Source organism: Anarhichas minor, unplaced genomic scaffold (genome assembly GCF_050575085.1).
Source record: "Anarhichas minor isolate MPS153535 unplaced genomic scaffold, ASM5057508v1 ptg000058l, whole genome shotgun sequence".
In the NCBI taxonomy this organism is placed as follows: Eukaryota; Metazoa; Chordata; class Actinopteri; order Perciformes; family Anarhichadidae; genus Anarhichas; species Anarhichas minor.
The window spans coordinates 3,250,191-3,270,227 of record NW_027466504.1 but is presented as its reverse complement, the minus strand read 5'-3'; the positions used below and the strand labels follow the sequence as shown (position 1 = coordinate 3,270,227).

Sequence of the window (20,037 nt, the reverse complement as noted above, 5' to 3'; positions counted from 1 at the left end):
AAATCATCTAATTTCTGTCTTTAATACGTTAATGTAGTTTGACGCTTCCTGTCCTCCCATTGCTACAGCCATGTCTGAGCTAGCCATGGCAAATCACCACAGCCAGGCTATACAATAACATTAAACAATAATTGATTATTTTTCCAAAATATCATACTTCTCAAGACACACGGAGTTAACCACACAACATACCTTCCAAGGTTATGTTGTAAGACTTGATTATTTATTATTTGTGAAAAAAGAAAATGTAAGCTTAATGGCTTCTACATTTTCTTTCACTAACATCATCTTGTCTTTCCAGCGTATTAATGTTGTACACTGAATGACCTGCGATGAGTGTGCTGTCTTGCTTTCAAAAGAACATCTGTGAAAGCCGATGAGAGAGAGATAAATAAAGTTTTAATAAGCATAACGCTATACAGTGTGTGGTGCATGCAGCCTAGTGTGTGGTGCTAATGATATTCGCTCATTATCTGCAGTGATGGCTGAGCTCTCGTGGAGAGATGAGTGTGTGTTGTTGTACTGGAGCCAAGTGTTTCTCACAGAAAGGGCCACTTTTGAAGTCTTGATTCCTCTTCTCATGGGAGACTCAGGAGTGTGTGTGTTTCTTTTTCAAACACACACACACACACACGCTCACTAACACTTCTCCTCTCTCTAATTGTAATGTCCAGGGATGTATTTCTATAGGGGTTCTGTGCTTTTATATGGCTATAACTTACACTGCTCATCTGTTTTTAGACCGGTTCTGATTCAGAATTACTAGCATGGCTGCCTTATCCACTGGTGTTTCCAGCCCACTGGTGCTGTTAACCATGGCAACATATCCTCATACAATGTTTTCTATGATATCTTACAAAAGGTTACTCCTTTTCCTGCGTTTTCCAAAGACATTCCAGAAAAACGTGTCAATGCAAACGTGTCGGCGCATTACACGCATACAGTCTTTTCAAAATAAACTACCGTCTTCACAGGAAACAACTCAGTTAGGTTTAGGAAACAAAACTACTTCATTACACTGATAAAAGCCGTAGACACTTAAAGCAACGTATCCTCATACAACGGTTTGAATGATATCTTACAAAAAGTTATTTTATTTAGTATTTTGTGTTTTCTTACGAAGGTTCAGCAAGACGTAAGGTCAGCAACGAGTTAATTTCGCTCCTCATGTGCATACAGTCTTTTTAAATTCAACTTCCGTCTTTCCAGGAAACACAGTCAGGTTTAGGAAAAGATTGTGGTTTGGGTTCAGATAATTATGTAAGTGGCGTAACTAAAATACGCAAGTTACGTGACAAATAAATCAATGTTGACTTTTCGTTTCACATGGGGCACAAACATCGTTTTCTTAAGTTTGGAAATTTAAAACATTTGTTTTTGTTGTTTTTTTGTTTCTACAAGCAGGAGAACATTTTTAAAGGTCCAAGCAGGTAAGATGGTGCTTTATGGAGTACAGAGTAGTGGTGGTAATGGATTATTATAGTAGTTTTCTCTGCATTAAGTAGCTGAACGCAGGCACAGTTAGCCTAGCTTAGCATAATGTATACAAAGGAAAACAACTAGTATGGCTCTGTCTTAAGTAAAAAAAAACATCACATGTATCTTGTTTGTTAAATGTATACTCTACAACAGTGGTTCTCAACTGGTCTGGCTGCAGGACCCACCATCACCCCTTAATGACAAGCCGTGACCCAAATCGAGGAAAATGTTCAACTTCTCAAATTTATTTAATGAAAAGATGCAGTTTGAACCTGAGCTGGAAATGTCCTCTGCAGTCGTAGTAGTAGGGAGCTCTCTTGTGCAGAGAAATTGTTCCTGTAAGTCCCTGTCCCACACATGTTTCACGTAAACGAGTAAAACTGCTTTGTTTGTTATGTCTGTAGATTTGTCCACTTGTAATGCAAAATGACCACTTGCCTAAATTCGAGCTGTGGTCTGTTGTTTGATGTCATCCGACATGTCTTCAATTTGTCTACTTATAGTGTAATTTGACCAGTGGCGGGCCGTCAGGGCCTGCAAGGCCTTCTCTGCTGGCCTAAACAGAATCACAAAGTTATAGCTATTTTATAATTTAATAATTTTTCATAAATACACGATATGTATTATAATTATAACAATAGACAGTTTAAACACACAGCAGATGCTTCCTTTGAAGCCACTGTGACATTGTTAAAATGACCATTGCAGAGACAGAATAGACATTCTTTACCCTCACACATCATATATGCATGCAAAGGTTTACGCCTTTACAACTTCAGATAATGCGTCAGCAAAGGAAGTTAAAAGTATTTCAAACAGAGGATCTCTGTTAATCAAAGCCTCTCTGTGTCTCTGTCTTACGAAGAAGAAAGAAAACAGTGCACAATGATAACAGATAACAAGACACCTGGATACTAAACTAATTAAAGTCATCTACTGAAACTACAGTTTGGTGTCTGCTCTTTTAGGACTTACATTCTTTAAACCTTCACATGAGACTATGACATATTTTCCCATTACAGTCCCACAGCCAGACCCGCTGAGAACCACTGTCCTACATGAGAGCAGAAAATATTATATTTTCCTGAATTTAAGCTTCTGTATCTTCCAAATGCTCGAGCATTATCCAAACATATTGTAAGCCTCGTACCGAACGGTTTAATACGAAGACGTACATAGTTACAGCCTTAAAAACGAATAATAGCTGTGGCGCCATCATGTGGTTATAAGGTGGTATTTCAGCTGCAGGACAGCAGTGAAGGCCTAGGTATAAAATGCACGGCCAGCCACTGTATTTGACAGAGGTATAGTTTTCACTTTATCCTCTGCTGATATTAGCATTACAAGGCATTAACGCCAAATATTGTTAAGGAGAGTGAATAGACAGCACTCCGCTGCATAAAAAAATCCCCTTCAAAATAAAAGCAAAGGATTTTTAAAAAAAATTTTAATTATTATTTTTCAGGCAAAGGCCCACTAAATACGGGTCCGCGACCCACTTTTGGGTCACGACCCACCAGTTGAGAATCACTGCTCTACAATCTGTTGTTTTAGGGAAAGCTAAATGATGAAACTTTTTTCTTTTGGACGGAGCCAAACCAGCTGTTTCTTCCTGCTTTTATGCTAAGCTAGGCTAAACACGTCAAACACCAGTCACCTCACTGTCGGCCAACTGCAGCAGCCCGTATAATCGTACCCCTTTCGCGGGGACCGTCTTCCCAGCATCTTAGCAGTTACTTTTCCTCCTCCCTCACAGCCCCTTCCTCTCTCACTTTTAGGAATTTGTCATAGGAGACTCGGCGTGTTCATTCATCACATGTCTGTTCAATCTTCTAGCCATCATGTCAACGTCATAGTTGTGAGACACACAGGGGTGTTTATGAGCTCAGAGACAAGTCTGTGTCATGCTTGCGTAGGTTTGCCCCAAACATCACAGAGTGCCACACTCATTTACTTTTGTCTGGGTCACGATGCCACTAACACAGTATTGTTGGATAAAGGAACGAGCGGGATGTAAGTTTACGCTGCTCCCTATGCTTTAGCCACCGTGACCGTCTTGCACCTTGAGAGGAATTTTATCAAATAAAGGCAAAAAACTAAATACGGGAAAAACATTTTACCATGTGCCTACTTGTGCTAATGTATATCTATTGATTCAAAGCTTACAAGGAATTATGGCTTCGTGCCGCTTTGTGTCGGGGCGCAGCATGCTAGAAAAAGCCTGAGCGATGTGTCATCTGCTGTTAACGCCACAGCGCCTCATGATTACTATTGATCGCCGGTCTCGCTAGCTGCGTCCGTCTCCACGTCCATCTCTCATTGACTGGTCTTAAGGGGGCCATCTCTCTCTCTCCTGGTTGTTGCTGTATACACTCCCTGACACACGTACACACACACAAACACATTCTCACAGTATGGCGTTTGCCTACACTTACAAGTACGCGCTGTCGTGCAGACACCCTCGGAAGTGCAGCGCTGTTTACACACAATTACAAGGAAGACACATTCACACGCTGAAATTCACTTTGTTTGCTCAGACAGAAAGCGTCATGTAGGTTTAATCAGGCTGTTCTCATACAGCGTTCCTACGGGGGACCGCTGTTTCCTGTGATCACGGAAATGTATTAAAAATAAGACTATATTCACGTAACGAGCTGGACTTTCGTAGAAAACGCACGAAAAATAAAGAATAACATTCGGTAAAATATACGGATGAGTATGACACGGATACGGATAAATTGTGTGCTGATAAGGTAGTTTAAGTGTCTATGGCTTTCATCGGTGTAATGAAGATGTTTCTGTGGTTCAGAAAAGGTTGCAAAAACTTAAGAAGTATTTACTAATGTGGGTCTGATAACTAAAAGTAACAAAAGACAAATGTCATCGGCGTTAATAAAAGTATAATTTAAGAGGTAACATGAACGTCAAGTTGCTGTAGATGTATTTTTAACACAGTGTTGGCAATTTGAAGTTGCAATAGACAAGTGTTTAGCTTTACTTCATCGGTCAGTAAATGTTGATTGCACAATGTAATGGCCACTGGCTTTAGTTTGCTTCAGTGGCGGGCCGTCAGGGCCTGCAGGGCCTTCTCTGCTGGCCTAAACAGAATCACAAAGCTATATATATTAAAAAAAAAAAAAAAAAGAAAAATCTATTTTATAATATAATAATTTTTCTTAAATACATTACATGTATTATAATTTATAAAAATATTTTCCCATTATCTTATTTTCTCATTGCACAGCTACTGTCTTCCTCAGTTGCTCTGCTTCCAGTGCAGCTTGTTTTAAGTAGAGCTTTTATCCAATCAGATTTCACCTCTGTGTCTCTAGGTAAGAAGACAGGCCCAAGGCCTGCAGAGTCTCACCTGCAGCCAGTGCAGATTAAAGTAAATGGGGACGATATTGTTGATTGTCATAGTGTTCAACCAATCAGATCTTTAGTTTGACATGTTGGGCGTATTCTTTGACTATCAGAGCCTGCGCGCCGGCCTATAATGACGTCAGCATTACATGCCGCCAGTGTCCGTGTGTAGCTTTCCCGCGAGGTACAGAGTGTGCTGTGATTGGTCAGTGGGCGAACACGTGACTATTGTGAAACGAAACTTAACAGCCAGCAGAGGCTGATGGGTAGTGAATCACATCACGTGATGCAGCTCAGCCAATCAAAATGCATTCTGACTGAGTGAGATGCACCATGATAGAGGAACCTGAGCCGAGGAAAGACATTGCAGAGCAGTACGATCAGCACTCGAGTTGTGAAAGTAAAATCCTATGTTAATCTCTTTGGGTTGCGGCTTGTCATTAAGGAGTGACTGTGGATACCACAGCCAGACCAGCTGAGAACATTATATTTTCCTGAATTTAGGCTTTTGCATTTTCTAAATGCTCTAGCATTATTCAGACGACTCGTACCGAACGGTTTAATACGAAGATGTACATAGTTACAGCCTTAAAAATGAATAACAGCTGTTGCGCCGCAATGTGGTTATAAGGTGGTATTGGGGATGAGCTGTACCGTAGTGCAATCTCCCGAAACGTTATTGGCCGACAGTCTACTGTGCGAAAGTGAAACATTTGCGCCCCCAGCGGTCAAAGCCTGCGTAAAGTCTGCGTTAATTGAAGAATGTCTAATGTCGCCATCAAGTGGTCAATTTATATTGGTGGCATCAATAAATGTAGAATGGATATTTGCTCCCTGATGTTGTCAAACTGTGGTATCAGCAGCAGAATCATGTACCACTATTTACTCCAAGCACATGTTAGTTTGTGTATCACAATGACTTCTTTCATGATTATTGTCATACATGTACCACAATACACAAGATCTAGAAACAGAAATCTGCACATTGGTCCACCAGCTGCTAGACGTGTCCCTTCATACGTAAAGATCTTTAAGACTTTCTTTGTGTTTACAGGAGAGAAATATATGCACACAAGATTCCCACGTGTGGAATATGAAGGAGTCCACAGGAGGAGTCTAGAACACGCCTCACCTCCTTTCAAAGTAGATGTTGCAGACACTGTTGTCATCATCTGGATTGATTCCACTTGTGTAAAATTGTCCTTTTCAGATTGTAATTAGCTATTTATTGTGATACCTGTTGAAGCTATAATAGAATGGTGCTATAAATAGAGAATCTCAAGTACATTTGTGTCTACATAATGCTACATAATTCATGTCATTTATTCAGGTCTTTTTTCAATAAAATGCATCTTATTCCAAATCAAAATTATACATGTGAGAGAATGCCGTTTGTCACTGTCTTTTTAAATTCCCTTATGATACCTGGGAGGCTAATTAGAAGTAGTTTTATATTTTCTGAGGCTGTTTAATGTTTCTATTGCAAAATGATCTGAAATCATTGTAATATAGGCATGTGCTCTGACATGTAAGTAATCTGGAACTCTATATATCCGTGTCCCTGTTGTTGATGACAACAAACGCATCCCTGTTGTTGCATTCATTAATTGATATTCCACAACTCGATGTTACTGTAACACTTAACACTTTGTTGAATAAAGTGCATGAAATGGAGAACAATCAGAAAAAACAGTGCAGTCATAAAATAGAAGACTACAATATGTACATGAAGATCTAAACTATTTACAATGTGCACGAGTATGTACATGAAGATCTAAACTATATACAATGTGCACGAGTATGTACATGAAGATCTAAACTATTTACAATGCATGAGTATTTACAGATATATACAGGGTGTCTACAGCTCATCGCTCCACCTTGTCCACAACAGAAGTGAAGCGTTCGTAGCTGTCGTACACTGTGTTGTCCAGACCTTTTGATGTTGACATCATTTTTACAGGCCAGAAAGCCTTTCTGTTGTACTTTTTATGTCCCTGGGTCGGTTGGCCACAGCATGTACAGACAGGGAGATTCTGCACTCGTGACACCTTCACTCCTACTACAGAGGGCTGTTCCAGACTCTTTAGCTTGTACTGCGTAGCTCTGGCCCAGGACGGTGGGCTTAACTCATGAGGAGCAGACATTGTGGGCAGAGTAGTAGGGACTGATGTAGGAGGAGGAGCAGGCAGTATGGCCGTGTGGAGGGGCCAGCAGGCTCAGCGGTTGCTGTGGATGCAGAGAGGGAGGGCACAGGTCTGCTGATGGTAGAGGTGGCAGAGGTGTTTCTAACTGCCGGTAGCACAAGTGGCAGTGGTGGTTGAGGCCGGCCGGGAGAGTGGCATGATTATGTCCGTCCTTCTCTTCAACACTTTAGTCCCTGCCGTGCTGGGTGTGGGCACATACTCCATCAGAGAGTAGAGTGGTGGAGGGAGGACTGCCGGTTGGTGTGGTGCTGGAGGGAGGTCAGCAGATGAGATGGAGGTGTTTTTTGTGACAGTGAAGGACTGTTTAGTGACATGCAGGTTAAGAAGGCGCTCTTGACGATGTATGAAGTCCCGTACTGTCTTAATGTTTATTTTAGGGAGAGGAATGCCTGCTTTGCAGAGGATTGGATCCTCCACCAGAATCTGGTGCTGGATTCTCTCGTAGGCCTTCTAGATGGTGCTCTTCTCAGGACTGCTGCGAGACCCTTGAGGTGAGACCACAGCAGTTTCACCAGCGTGTACGTGGGCCTGTTGAGCACTGATGTCTTGTTGAGCTGGTGCGTATCGCTTAGCCATCTTCAGCCTCTGGATCACAGCAGCATCAACAAGATGGTCCCTCTGTGTGTGGCAGTAGAGGGTGATGCCCCAGTGTGTTCTGTACAGCTGGTTGAACTGCTGCGGCTGCATGTCGTGCTCCTCCACTGCATTCCAGGCTTCAAGGACCTTGTTCCTCTGCTCAGTGGTGAGAGTCAGCTTGTCCTCTGTCAGGCTAACCTCCAGCAGAGCAGAGCCGAACTTTTCCAACCTTTCGAAGCCAGGAAGGGGGTTTGGACTGCAGGCATCCTCCTGTTGAAAAGTTGACATATAAAGGCGGTAAGTTCAAATGTAGCTCAAATACACTTGTGGAGTAAAACCACAACAACAAAATATTATTATTATAATATTAGATATTGTTATATTATAATAATACATTACTAATATAACAATGAACGTACAACAGGCCATTGATATCCTTTTAGCACCCAGGGAGGAAGAGGAGGAAGAAGTGTCAGAGCAGGATGACAACCGCTGATTACAACCCTGATTACAGATCAGATTTAGAGATCTCTGAGGGAGAGTTCTAATAATGTTAACTCATATATCATATCTCATAACTCCTGAGCCTACAACACTGACTGATTCCTCTGATATTTGATCAACTGTTCAGCTTCCCTTTGGATAAGTTTCATGTTCTTACTCATGGCAAAACTAAGAGTAAGACATCAGAAATATGGATCTTCTATTATTCCATATTCCCGTCATAACCACAGCAACGGAGACAAAAAACACGCTGACAGAAGTCTTTGTAGTTGATACATTCTCTTGTCTTTAATAATATAACGTTAGATGGATAATAAACACCCGAGCAAGCAGGTGTTTATGACAGCACATAAATTATTAAAAGAACGAATTTAAACCCTCAAAAATACTGTCTCTGGAACACTGGCTAATAGTTGATTATCTATTGATTAATAAGGGACTGTTTTTGGATGCAAAGAATATTTGGCATTCGTAATAATGATTTAAGAGGTTATATTTAGGGACGCTAGATAACGTTAAGGTTATCTTACCAGACCCGGCCCGTACTCGAGCATCAGGATTTGAACCGTATATGCAAGAGTTAATGGGTTAACGCAAGATAAAATGGATGTTGACAGTAATACAATTTCGAAGAGATGTTATTGAGAGCTGCTAACCGTGAACTAGCGGCGAAGTCTTAGCTAGCTAACTAACGTTAACACTACGTCCAGTTTTTTCCAAACGACCAAAAGACAATTGGGCAGTATAAACAGTGTTCTGTATAAATAATTATAAAGACAAAAATATTTCAGTCTTACCAGAATTACTGCAAGGTCAACGCTGTGGGTAGATTCGCAACTCTAACTTGATGTATTCAAGATTTGCAGGTCAACTTGTGATTGGTGGTCTGCAGTCGGTTCCTCCGATCCAATTGGTAGTCCACAGTCAAACTGACCAATGAGGACGCGTAAATGTCTACAGTCACTGTAGACATTGCACGACTGTCGACTCGAGCTCTGCGAATTTCAGCTGCAGGACAGCAGTGAAGGCCCAGGTATAAAATGCACGGCCCGGCACTGGTTTGCTTCCATATAAGCCTCACTTTCTCTATGCAATTCTGTCTGCTGCCGGGTACAATCTACCATTACCTATTGGTATAGCTATCCCCAAGTTACCAAAGAGTAGCAATGGAAGTTCTTTGCAGTTATCCCCAGGAGCGGAAACGGTGAACAACCAAAAATAACTGTGGTTAAAAAAAAATGCAGTGTGTCCTGTGAAAGCGATCCGGTTGTCTTTGCGACAGCGGTGCCAACAGTGGTCGTGTTTCCATTCAATTGTTGAGCCGATTTTAGACAAACTTTTGAAATGTCACAAAGAAAATAAATAAAAGGTGAATTAGGTGCGCTTGCATCAACTGGTTTGGAGCGAATATACTTGGCTATATAAAGCATAGTTTCCTCAGAAGGTGGCGGTATTGGCTACGCATGGCTGTAATTAACCATTAAATAGAGTCGAATAAGTAGAGGTTGTGAACTGGAAACGAAACAAGTCAGATTTGCTATCTTACCAAACTACCATAGAAAAATGTAGAGTTCTTTAGGAATTTGTTTCAATTGGGCAAGCTGTAATTGTCCTTTTTATGTCAGCTAGTATTGGCCCGGAGATGAAGACAAGTTTTCTCTCGTTATGGGAATACGGGAAGACGTTGACAGCAGAAACAGTTAATCAGTGATCACTGCTTGAATGGACATTCTAGATGTCTACATGTGTACACATCAGGCGGCAACTTCCGGGTCTGGGGGTGAAGTCAATGTGGAAGTGTCTTAAAACATGCATTCTCTCTACTGACCAGCAGGGAACAAGTCCTCTGGTTGCAAAAAGAAGTCTGGTTGTATAGACGTCTATGAGGAAATGACTCTACTGTCTTGATTTATTACCTCAGTAAACATTGTAAACATGAGTTCATGGTCTCAATCTCAAGTTTCAAGTCTTCTTCAATACAGCACGATGTTCATTTAGTAAATTATGGTCCATTTAGAGTCAAATAAACCTCCAGCCAGTTTACATTTAAAAAAAGTGTATACTCCACCAAAAACACACATTTGATTCATTTTTCTCTCTCTCTCACACACACTTCACTCAATTACTCACTCACACACTCAGGCAGACCGTTACATTGCCAGGTGCTATCTTTGCTAACTAGAGACATTCAGTGGTGGGAAAAGGGAAGTGCAGCATTATGCCTACCCACACTCACCACATCCTGGCATCCATGCATATTGATAAAGTATTTATCTTATAACCTGTGTGTGTGTGTGTGTGTTTGGTGAACATGTGTGTTGTCCATCATGCATTGTGCCTGCTAGGACTAGTGTTCCAAGTGTTATAGTACAAACACGTTGCACTTGGGCATCTGCAAACGCACTTATTCGTGTGTGAGCTGTCTGTGCCGGTGCATGTGTGTGTGTACTGTGTATATGTGTGTGCGTGTGTGTGTGTGTATATGTTACTGTGGGTACCGCGCTGTGCTGATATAGTACCTCATTAGCTGATGTGGACACTAATCTCCTTTGTGGCAGTCTTTCATGCTTAGCGCGGGATTTATAGGCGCCCTCGGTTATGGCGCCTGCCTTTGCGCGCCGCCGATGCCATACGTCAAGCTGTCGTCGGCTGACGCTATACTTCCTAAGCCCGCCCCCCCCTCTCTCCTCCTCTACCTTTTAGGTTACACGTGGTCACGCCTGTTTGGCGGCATGCTGTCTCTGTGTTTTGCCCCCCAATCTGTGGTGATGGTACACGATTAGATTTACTCTGTAACTGTCAGAATGACTTTTAAGGCCGTCAAAACCCCTTTAGTGTTGTTTTCTGGAGATGTTGGCTTATAGTGTCTAATTAGGAAAAACTACATGGAAAGTTTTGTAAGTTTTCTTACAATTGCCATTCTCAGGGTTTCCCCCGCATCTTAGAAAAACCCGCAAAACATTTGATAAAATCTTCCGGTCACTGAAAACACATGAAAAAATGAGAGGAAAAATATAAGAGATCCTGGAAAAATTGTGTCTTGTCCTGGAAAATGATTTCAACATTCTCTTATTTTCCCACAAACTCCATCAGCATTGGATTTTTCATCGTTACACTGTATCACATGCACCCAAATGCACCATATAGGCCCTACACATGAGCAGTGACGGCACACACACATGAGGATACACACTCGGGCTCCTTGACAGACGCGAATAGACACATGCACAGATGGAAACACACACACACACACAGACAGATGCAGCAGGATGCAAAAAAACAAAACACACACAGGGGTTTGGTGTCCTAGTTTCCATCTGTGGAGAAGCTATTCTCTCTCTCTGGCTCTCTCCTTCACTCACTAACTCATCTCAGGGGGGGTTCTTGCTGTGGTCATGTGACACTTTGCAACTGTGTGTGTGTGTGTGTGTGTTTGGATCAGAGCAGGCGTTTGTGTCTGCGTGTATGCATCCATGCTCATGTGCATATATTTCATTGTATGAATGGTTTTGTGTGAGTACACAGTATATGTGTGTCCATCCTGTGTGTGTGTGTGTGTGTGGGGGGGGGGTTCCTCCTCTCCGGTGCTTGTTTCACCATCGTAGAGTGATCTAATACAAGGATTACTATGGGATTAAGGGAGTCTCTTATAAAAATAACGGCTCGCCGCTCCATATCTCCACAACGCTGGCCATTTGTTCTGCCGGTATCAACTCACTCTGACGACGCCTCACAAAAAAACAAAAAAAGGTGAAACCCAATAAACTGCTCTGGCAGGGAATGAAATGTGCTTATAGAGAGTAGTCACGGGAAGGCAGTTGAAACAATCTAACCCGAAACATGGTGTAATCCTTTAAGTAAACCAGGAAATTTCATTCAACAGTTTCATTTTTCTTAAATTTGTTTTTCTTAATTATTTGTAACATGAATTGCAATGCTGAGAGATGTAATTCAGGGGTCAGGATCATTTTTTCGCCTCCACAGCACAGACATACAGCAGATTTACAGTCGATGCAGAGACATGCAACTGCATGCATGCAAAAGGCCAAATGATAAAGCATATTATTTATGCTGCAAGTATAGAGCAAATACAAACAACCATGGGTAACATTAAGAAAAACGTTACGATACTCTCCAGATATGTCATCGTTTTAGGTTGTGTTGTACAATAAACTCATTTAAAAAATGAGTTCAGCTCATTAGACATGGAGATTATACAATGGTGTCGCGTAGCGCAGGGGTTTACATGCAGAGACCCGCAGAAAAAATAAGTATTACCTGACATTCAAGTTTCTCTCACAAAAACAACAGTGTATACACTCCTAAGCATGCCCTTTGATTTGACTGAGTTGTTCCCTCTGATGAAGTAAAATCAGATTGAATAACCTTTAGCTTTTTTTGGTGGTGTATTTCATAATGGAATTGAATGTGAAAATATCAACCCTCTAAACTAATTAACTGAACTAGAGCACCAAATAGTAATAGTAATCCCAGGTAGGGAGCCTAACAGTTACAATGACTCAGCGCTGCCTTTCAGAGACCTGGTTCATGATGCAAACTTCATTGCACAAAATCTTGCAGTCATAAACCTCAATGCCTTCAGAATTTAAAGACCCCGCAGGAAAAAACCCCAACACCCCTAATGGCTGGGTAAAGGAATGTCCAATCCCTGACTACTACATGCTCAGGCCTGGTGATGAATTAAAAGGTTAATCATTGGTTTTGTACAGCCCAAAATCACAAATTTGCCTCAGAGGGCTTTACAATCTGTAGTCATACGACATCCTCTGTCCCAGGACCCTCACATCGGAACAGGAAAAACTCCCCCAAAACACTTTACAGGGAGGAAAAAAAAGAAGAAACCTTAGAGAGAGCAACAGAGGAGGATCCTCTCCCAGGATGGACAGAAGTGTGATAGATGTGTACAGAATGAACAGCATAACAGAGTTACAACACATTCAATGCATATGACAGAAATTATTCATATAATGAGAGTAGTAAGTATAATAATGATGGAAAAATTACTAATAACAACTAACAACAGTGGATATAGTATAATAATAATAATAATGATAATATAAGCAGCAATGGTATCGGTAATAGTAATGTAACTAATAATAATAATAATAGTAGCAGTGGGGATCAGCAGGGCCATGGCAGGATGCAAGACCAGAGGAGCTTGATAACTGAAGGCTCCGGCTCCCATCCTACTTTTTAAGACTCTCGGAACCACAAACAACCCTGCATTTAGGGAGCGCAGCTCTCTAGTGGGGTAATGTTGTACTATAAGATCCTTTAGATATGATGGTGCCTGACCAATTAGGGCTTTGTAGGTGAGGAGAAGGATTTTAAATTATATTCTTGATTTTACAGGGAGCCAGTGCAGAGAAGTTAATACAGGAGTAATATGATCTCTTTTCTTAGTTTTTGTTACTACACGTGCTGCAGCATTCTGAAACAACTGGAGAGATTAAGAGACTTATCCGAGCAGCCTGAAAATAAGGAATTGCAGTAATCTAGCCGAGAGGTAACAAATGCATGAACTCATTTCTCTGCATCATTTTGAAATGTTATGTAGGTGATAAAAGGCAGTGCTTGAAATTAGTTTTCATCTCGGAGTTTAAGTAGATATCCTGATGAAAGATAACTCAGAGATTCTTTAAGGTGCTGCTGGATGCCAGCGCAATGCCATCTAGAGAACATAAAACACTTACAAGCTCTGTCGCAAATACGGCTACTCATTCTCAGCATGATAACTTTGTAATATACCATAAACCTATATGGTATAAAACCATGACGCTATTACTGAATACCGTAAACTTACTATAAGCATGATATTTTCCTATGGTCCTCGTTTATCGTATTCCTTCCCATCCATCCATCCATCCATTTTCCTCCGCTTATCCGGGGTCGGGTCGCGGTGGCAACAGGCCAAGCAGGCTGACCCAGACTTCCCTCTCACCGGCAACATGTTCCAGCTCATTCTGGGGGATCCCGAGGTGTTCCCAGGCCAGCTGGGAGATGTAATCCCTGCAGCGTGTTCTGGGTCTTCCCTGGGGTCTCTTCCCAGTTGGACGTGCCTGGAAAACCTCCAGTGGGAGGCGTCCAGGAGGCATCCTAATTAGATGCCCGAACCACCTCAGCTGACTCCTTTCGACGCGAAGGAGTAGCGGCTCGACTCCGAGCTCCCTCCTGATGACCGAGCTCCTTACCCTATCTCCGGCCACCCTACGGAGGAAGCTCATTTCGGCCGCTTGTAGCCGCGACCTTGTCCTTTCGGTCACGACCCAGAGTTCGTGACCATAGGTGAGGGTAGGAACGTAGACCGAGTGCTAAATTGAGAGCTTTGCCTTCCGGCTCAGCTCCCTCTTCACCAAGACGGTCCGGTGCAGCGCCTGCTTTACTGCTGCAGCTGCACCGATCCGTCTGTCGATCTCCCGCTCCATCTTACCCTCACTCGTGAACAAGACCCCGAGATACTTGAACTCCTTCGCTTGAGGTAGGCACTCCGTCCCCACCTGGAGGGAGCAATCCACTGGTTTCCGGCAGAGCACCATGGCCTCAGATTTGGAGGTGCTAACTCTCATCCCCGCCGCTTCACACTCGGCTGCAAACCGCCCCAGTGAATGCTGGAGGTCACGATCCGAGGAGGCTAACAGGACCACATCATCTGCAAACAGCAGAGAGGCGATCCCGAGACCCCCGAACCTGACGTTCTCCACCCCCCGGCTGCGCCTAGATATCCTGTCCGTGAAAGTCACGAACAGGACCGGAGACAAAGGGCAGCCCTGGCAGAGGCCAACACCCACCGGGAACATGTCTGACTTATTGCCGAGAATGCGGACACAGCTCCTACTGCAGTCGTACAGAGACCGGATCGCCCGTTGTAATGGGTCCGGCACCCCATACTCCCGCAGCACCCCCCACAAGAACCCCCGAGGGACCCGGTCGAAAGCCTTCTCCAAGTCCACAAAGCACATGTAGACTGGTTGGGCAAACTCTCAGAACCCCTCCAGTAGTCTTGCGAGGGTAAAGAGCTGGTCCACTGTTCCACGGCCGGGACGGAATCCGCATTGCTCCTCTTGAATCTGAGGTTCGACAAACGGTCGGAGCCTCCTTTCCAGCACCCTGGCATAAGCCTTCCCCGGGAGGCTGAGTAGTGTGATACCCCGGTAATTCGAGCACACTCTCCGATCCCCCTTTTTGAAAATGGGAACCACCACCCCGGTCTGCCAGTCCATGGGCACTGATCCCGACCCCCATGCGACATTGAAGAGGCGTGTCAGCCAGGACAGCCCAACTATGTCCAGCGCTTTCAGCATCTCAGGGCGGATCTCATCCACCCCCGGCGCCTTGCCACCGAGGAGCTTTTTGACTACCTCAGCGGCCTCTGCCAGGGATATGGGTGAGCCTCCCCCTAGATCTTCAGGCGCTGCCTCCTCTGCAGAGGACATGTTGGTCGGGTTTAGGAGTTCCTCAAAGTGCTCTTTCCACCGCCCGACGATGTCCCCTGTCCAGGTCAGCAGTTCCCCCCCCCCTGCTGAGAAAGCCCTGCTTTCCCTTCCTGAGTCGTCGGATGGTTTGCCAGAACCTCCTTGAGGCCAACCGAAAGTCCTTCTCCATGGCCTCCCCGAACTCCTCCCATGCCTGAGTTTTAGCATTCGCGACCACCACAGCTGCAGCCCTTCTGGCCTGCCGGTACCTGTCAGCTGCTTCGGGAGACCCCTGGGCCAACCAGGCCTTGAAGGTCTCCTTCTTCATCTTGACGGCTTCCCTCACCTCCAGTGTCCACCACCGGGTTCTCGGGTTGCCGCCACGACAGGCACCGATGACCTTCCGGCCACAGCTCCTAGCGGCACTGCTCCTCTCTTCACCCGAGTGTCCAAGACATACGGCCGCAAATCAAATGATACGATTACAAAGTCGATCATTGATCTCCGGCCTAAGGTGTTCTGGTACCAGGTACACTTATGAGCCACCTTATGTTCGAACATGGTGTTCGTTATGGCCAAACCATGGCACGCACAGAAGTCCAATAACAAAACACCATTCGGGTTCAGATCGGGCAAACCGTTCCTCCCAATCACCCCCCGCCAGGTTTCTCCGTCATTGCCCACGTGAACGTTGAAGTCCCCCAGGAGAACTATGGAGTCGGTAGGCGGCGCCCTTTCCAGGACCCCTCCCACCGACTCCAAGAAGGCTGGATACTCTGAACTGCTGTTTGGTGCATAAGCACAAACCACAGTCAGAGCCTTGCTCCCCGCAACCCGTAGGCGCATGGAGGTGCATCTCGTTCTCCGGGGAGAACTCCAACACAGCGGCGCTCAGCCGGGGGCTCGTGAGTATCCCCACTCCCGCCCGGCGCCTCTCACCCTGGGCAACTCCGGAAAAGGACAAAGTCCAACCCCTCTCCAGGAGCTTGGTTCCAGAGCAAGCGCTGTGTGTGGAGGTGAGTCCAACTATATCTAGCTGGTACCGCTCCTCCTCCTGCACCAGCTCTGGCTCTTTCCCCGCTAGCGAGGTGACGTTCCACGTCCCTAGAGCTAGTCTATGCTGCCGGCGATCGGCTCGCCCAGGCCTCCCGCCTGACCCGCCGCCCGGTCTGCATTGCACCCGACCCCGATGCTTATCCCTGCGTAGTCCTTCCCAAATAGTCAAAAGTTTAGGCTATTTGGGAAGGAATACGATAGTACTAATAAATAAATAAATAATGATGTAAACAATTTTACGGCCTTAAAAAAACCACAGAAGAACAACAACAACAGTGAACTGGTCGGTATCAGGTGAGAGGTCAAGCTACATGCTTGTCAGCAGCAGCAGACAGCAGGTCACGTCACGCAGCGGCAGGTACGTGAACATATGGTCGCACAATAGTTGCACTTGATCTTCCGCCAACGAAAAATGTCGGGCAGACTTGTCAAAAACTCTTGGATCCATCTGGATAAAGTGAACGAAAAGCCCTCATGGGGTGAATGTTACGCCGTCCACGCCGCCGACTGGCTGTTCGCAGAGGACATCGACGTGCCTCGATCAGCGATGGAGTCCGAAACGGAAGCAGCTAAATGGAATGCAGCCGTCATTTATTTAATCATTTACACCTGTGATCTTCCTACCGGGACATGTCGCTGTACTAGTACCTCAAAATTGTGCTTGAAGTAGTTACGTTGACAGTTGAAACACTTAAACTATCAGTTGATTGACAGAAGATTACTCTGCAACAATTCAGATAATTGATTCACTGCTTTCGTCGGCCATTTATCAAGTAAACAAGTCAAACAATTGACGGTTCCAGGTTTTCTAGAATGAGGATTATTTGTTGCTTCTCTGGTTTGTATAATTGTAATTCTAATATTTTAGGGTTTTGAACTGTTGGTCGAACAAAGCTAGTAATTTGCCGATTACACTTTGGCAACTTGTGATGGGCACTTGTCAAACAATTCATCTATAAAGAATTGTATTACTAGTTTCAGCCCTTTTTTATATTCCATTCTAAATGTTTTATTATTAAATAACTTGATTTATTTTGCTTTTCTGGAAATGTTTCTCTTTGTGGACACCATTTTGAATTCAGAAGTCGTCTCTCCTTTCGGTTAGATGAAATATCGGAGATAAAATTGAGAATCTACATTAATATAACAAAAGGATGCGTTCAAAGACCTCACTTCCTGTCCTGATAATGCACGGACAAGTAGACGGGTCCATCTAACAGCCTCGTCCACCTCGTTGGTCTGGCTGCAGAAAAATTACAGATTGGTGGATGTTTTCACCAAAGCTATAATGTTCTACATGAGGCAGTGTTGTGCTTTCTTTGCTGTGTGTGTGTATACAGTATGTGTATGTGTGTGTTTGAGCACACGTTCTCCCTCTCTCCCTGGTGGTGCTGGGGTGTTTGGCAGGATAAATATAGCCGCGTTGGTGTAAAGCTGTTTTTCTCCTCGGCTTTTGTAGCTTTAATCAAAAGCAATCTGGAGGAGGGAGAAGTGGAAGGGGGGGGGGGGGGGGGGGGGGGGTAGAGGAAGGGGTGGCCGATGCCAGAGTGTTTTATTTTAGCTCTCTTTTAAAGAGTCATCGGGGAGTGTTCAGGAGTAATGACAACCCTGGTGGCTGGAGGAGAGGGACCAACTCTAACCTCCTTGTCCTCCTCCTCCATCCCCCGTCTCTATTATTTCCCGCCCAGCTGGTTCTCCAGCTATTTTCCGGAGCTTTCAACCGCAGCTCACGGAGAAGATTACGTACTTCATGATTCCAAAAGCCAAAACTCTGTAGAATGCTCACTTGAAATAATAATAATAAAAAACATTATTTAGAAAAAAACTGACGAACCAATTTGGGCAACATTGTTCTTGTCTCTAAATGAAATCAAGTGAAATTCTTAAAGGGAGCATTCTGCAGTGTTGCCAGTCTTTGGGAAGCAGAAATCACTGGACAGCTGTTGGACTGGACCAGAAAAAGGTGCGTGTGTTTTGCGCACTGAATTTGCAAAACTGAGCAAACTCCATCCACTGAGGAAGACTGTGAGATGCAGGAATAACTTGGACCTTGAGTTATGATTCTTTTTTAAAAAACATTTGGTGTATCACTGTAGCTGTTTGGTTTTATTGTATTGCCTGTTACCATGCAATTTCTCCCTCTTTTCTGGTATTTTTGATTAAGCGGAAAATACTTGGCTAATACTGTGGCCGTTTTATTCTTTTGTTAATTGATTGAGTTGTTTCTAAACTCTGCACAGTGTGGCTTGTTTTTTTGGTAAATGAACATAAAAAGAAGTTTGGAAAATGAATGTGGCATTTAAGGTACCAAAAATAGTTTGTCTCTGTGCTCATTAGATGCATTGACACTCAAAAACACTTTATTGTTAATCTTTAAAAAAAACTGCCTGTCAATCAAAGTTTCTCTGGGGAACACAATGTGAAATGATGATTTTTAAGAGAAATATGAGCTGGAATTCAAAATGAAGACATGAGTTTAAAAAAAAACTATCTGAAATTGGACTCTCCGCTGTAGCGCGCCAACGTATAGTCGGTGTGCATATGTGTGACGGGACAAATAGAAAGCAAGAAGACGGGAGATATTGCTTTGGCAAGCAGGTTGAATATCCTCTCGTTATCCAGTTGGCGTTGTGTGCTTCCATTTGGAGGCCAGACGCAGCCCACACTGGAAGCCAAGCTGCTCCCTGGTACAACTGCCACCATGTTGATCTTGGAAAAAAGAGAGCCTTCTATAAAAGCCTTTTTTTTCTGCACCACTCATTGGCAGCAGTGCAGCTCTTTAGGAAGTGCAATGTTCTATCTCCTGTTAGACAGTCGGGCATCGGATAAGCGGTTGTCAACGTGTTGGGCTGCTGCAAAGAATAGTTCCTTTCTGTTGGAACCATTACTGTGATACCAGTGTCGGACGCATTACTTATCTCCGACAAAGCAATGCTCCTAGTCTCTAATCTAATCTCTACCCATGCCCTCTTTTTTTTTTTTTTTATGAACTAGGTGATCTGGGTGTGTAATAACTGCCGGAAGCAGCAGGAGCTCCTGACCAAGCCGGGCGAATGGTTCACCGGTCCGGCCGGGAAGCCCGCCGGACTCGGTTCGGCCATCAGCGAGCCGTCCGTGTGCCAGACGATCGGCGACAAGAAGCTTCGGTCTCGCTCCCAAGCGCCCCCGGGCTCCACCGCGGTGATCCAAGACCCCAACCGACCCGGTGCGCCTGGGACCGTGCCCGGCACCGACACCCGGTCGCGCAGTGAACCACCACAAGATACGTAAGCTGAAGCAATTGTTGTAGGACAAGACGGTAGTAAGGGCAGCATTCAAACTGATGAAATATTCAGTTTTGCTAAAGTGATGCAGAAAAGGTATCATACCCTATACCAACATTTGACATGCTTTAACCAGGTGGCAACCTCCGGGTTTGA

The 20,037-nt window shown here is 44.1% G+C and overlaps 1 protein-coding gene and 1 long non-coding RNA gene across 3 annotated transcripts in view; both read left to right on the top strand.

The window, feature by feature from the left end:
- Positions 1–20,037, top strand: part of LOC142932981 (uncharacterized) — a 285,143-nt gene that overhangs the window by 151,291 nt on the left and 113,815 nt on the right. The gene's annotated exons all lie outside the window — the stretch shown is intronic.
- Positions 1–20,037, top strand: part of rims1a (regulating synaptic membrane exocytosis 1a) — a 98,850-nt gene that overhangs the window by 33,305 nt on the left and 45,508 nt on the right. For both annotated transcript variants that reach the window (XM_076077140.1, XM_076077139.1), the window contains exon 5: positions 19,613–19,884. In XM_076077140.1, coding sequence (XP_075933255.1) covers positions 19,613–19,884 — 272 coding nt within the window. The remainder of the gene's footprint in view (positions 1–19,612; positions 19,885–20,037) is intronic.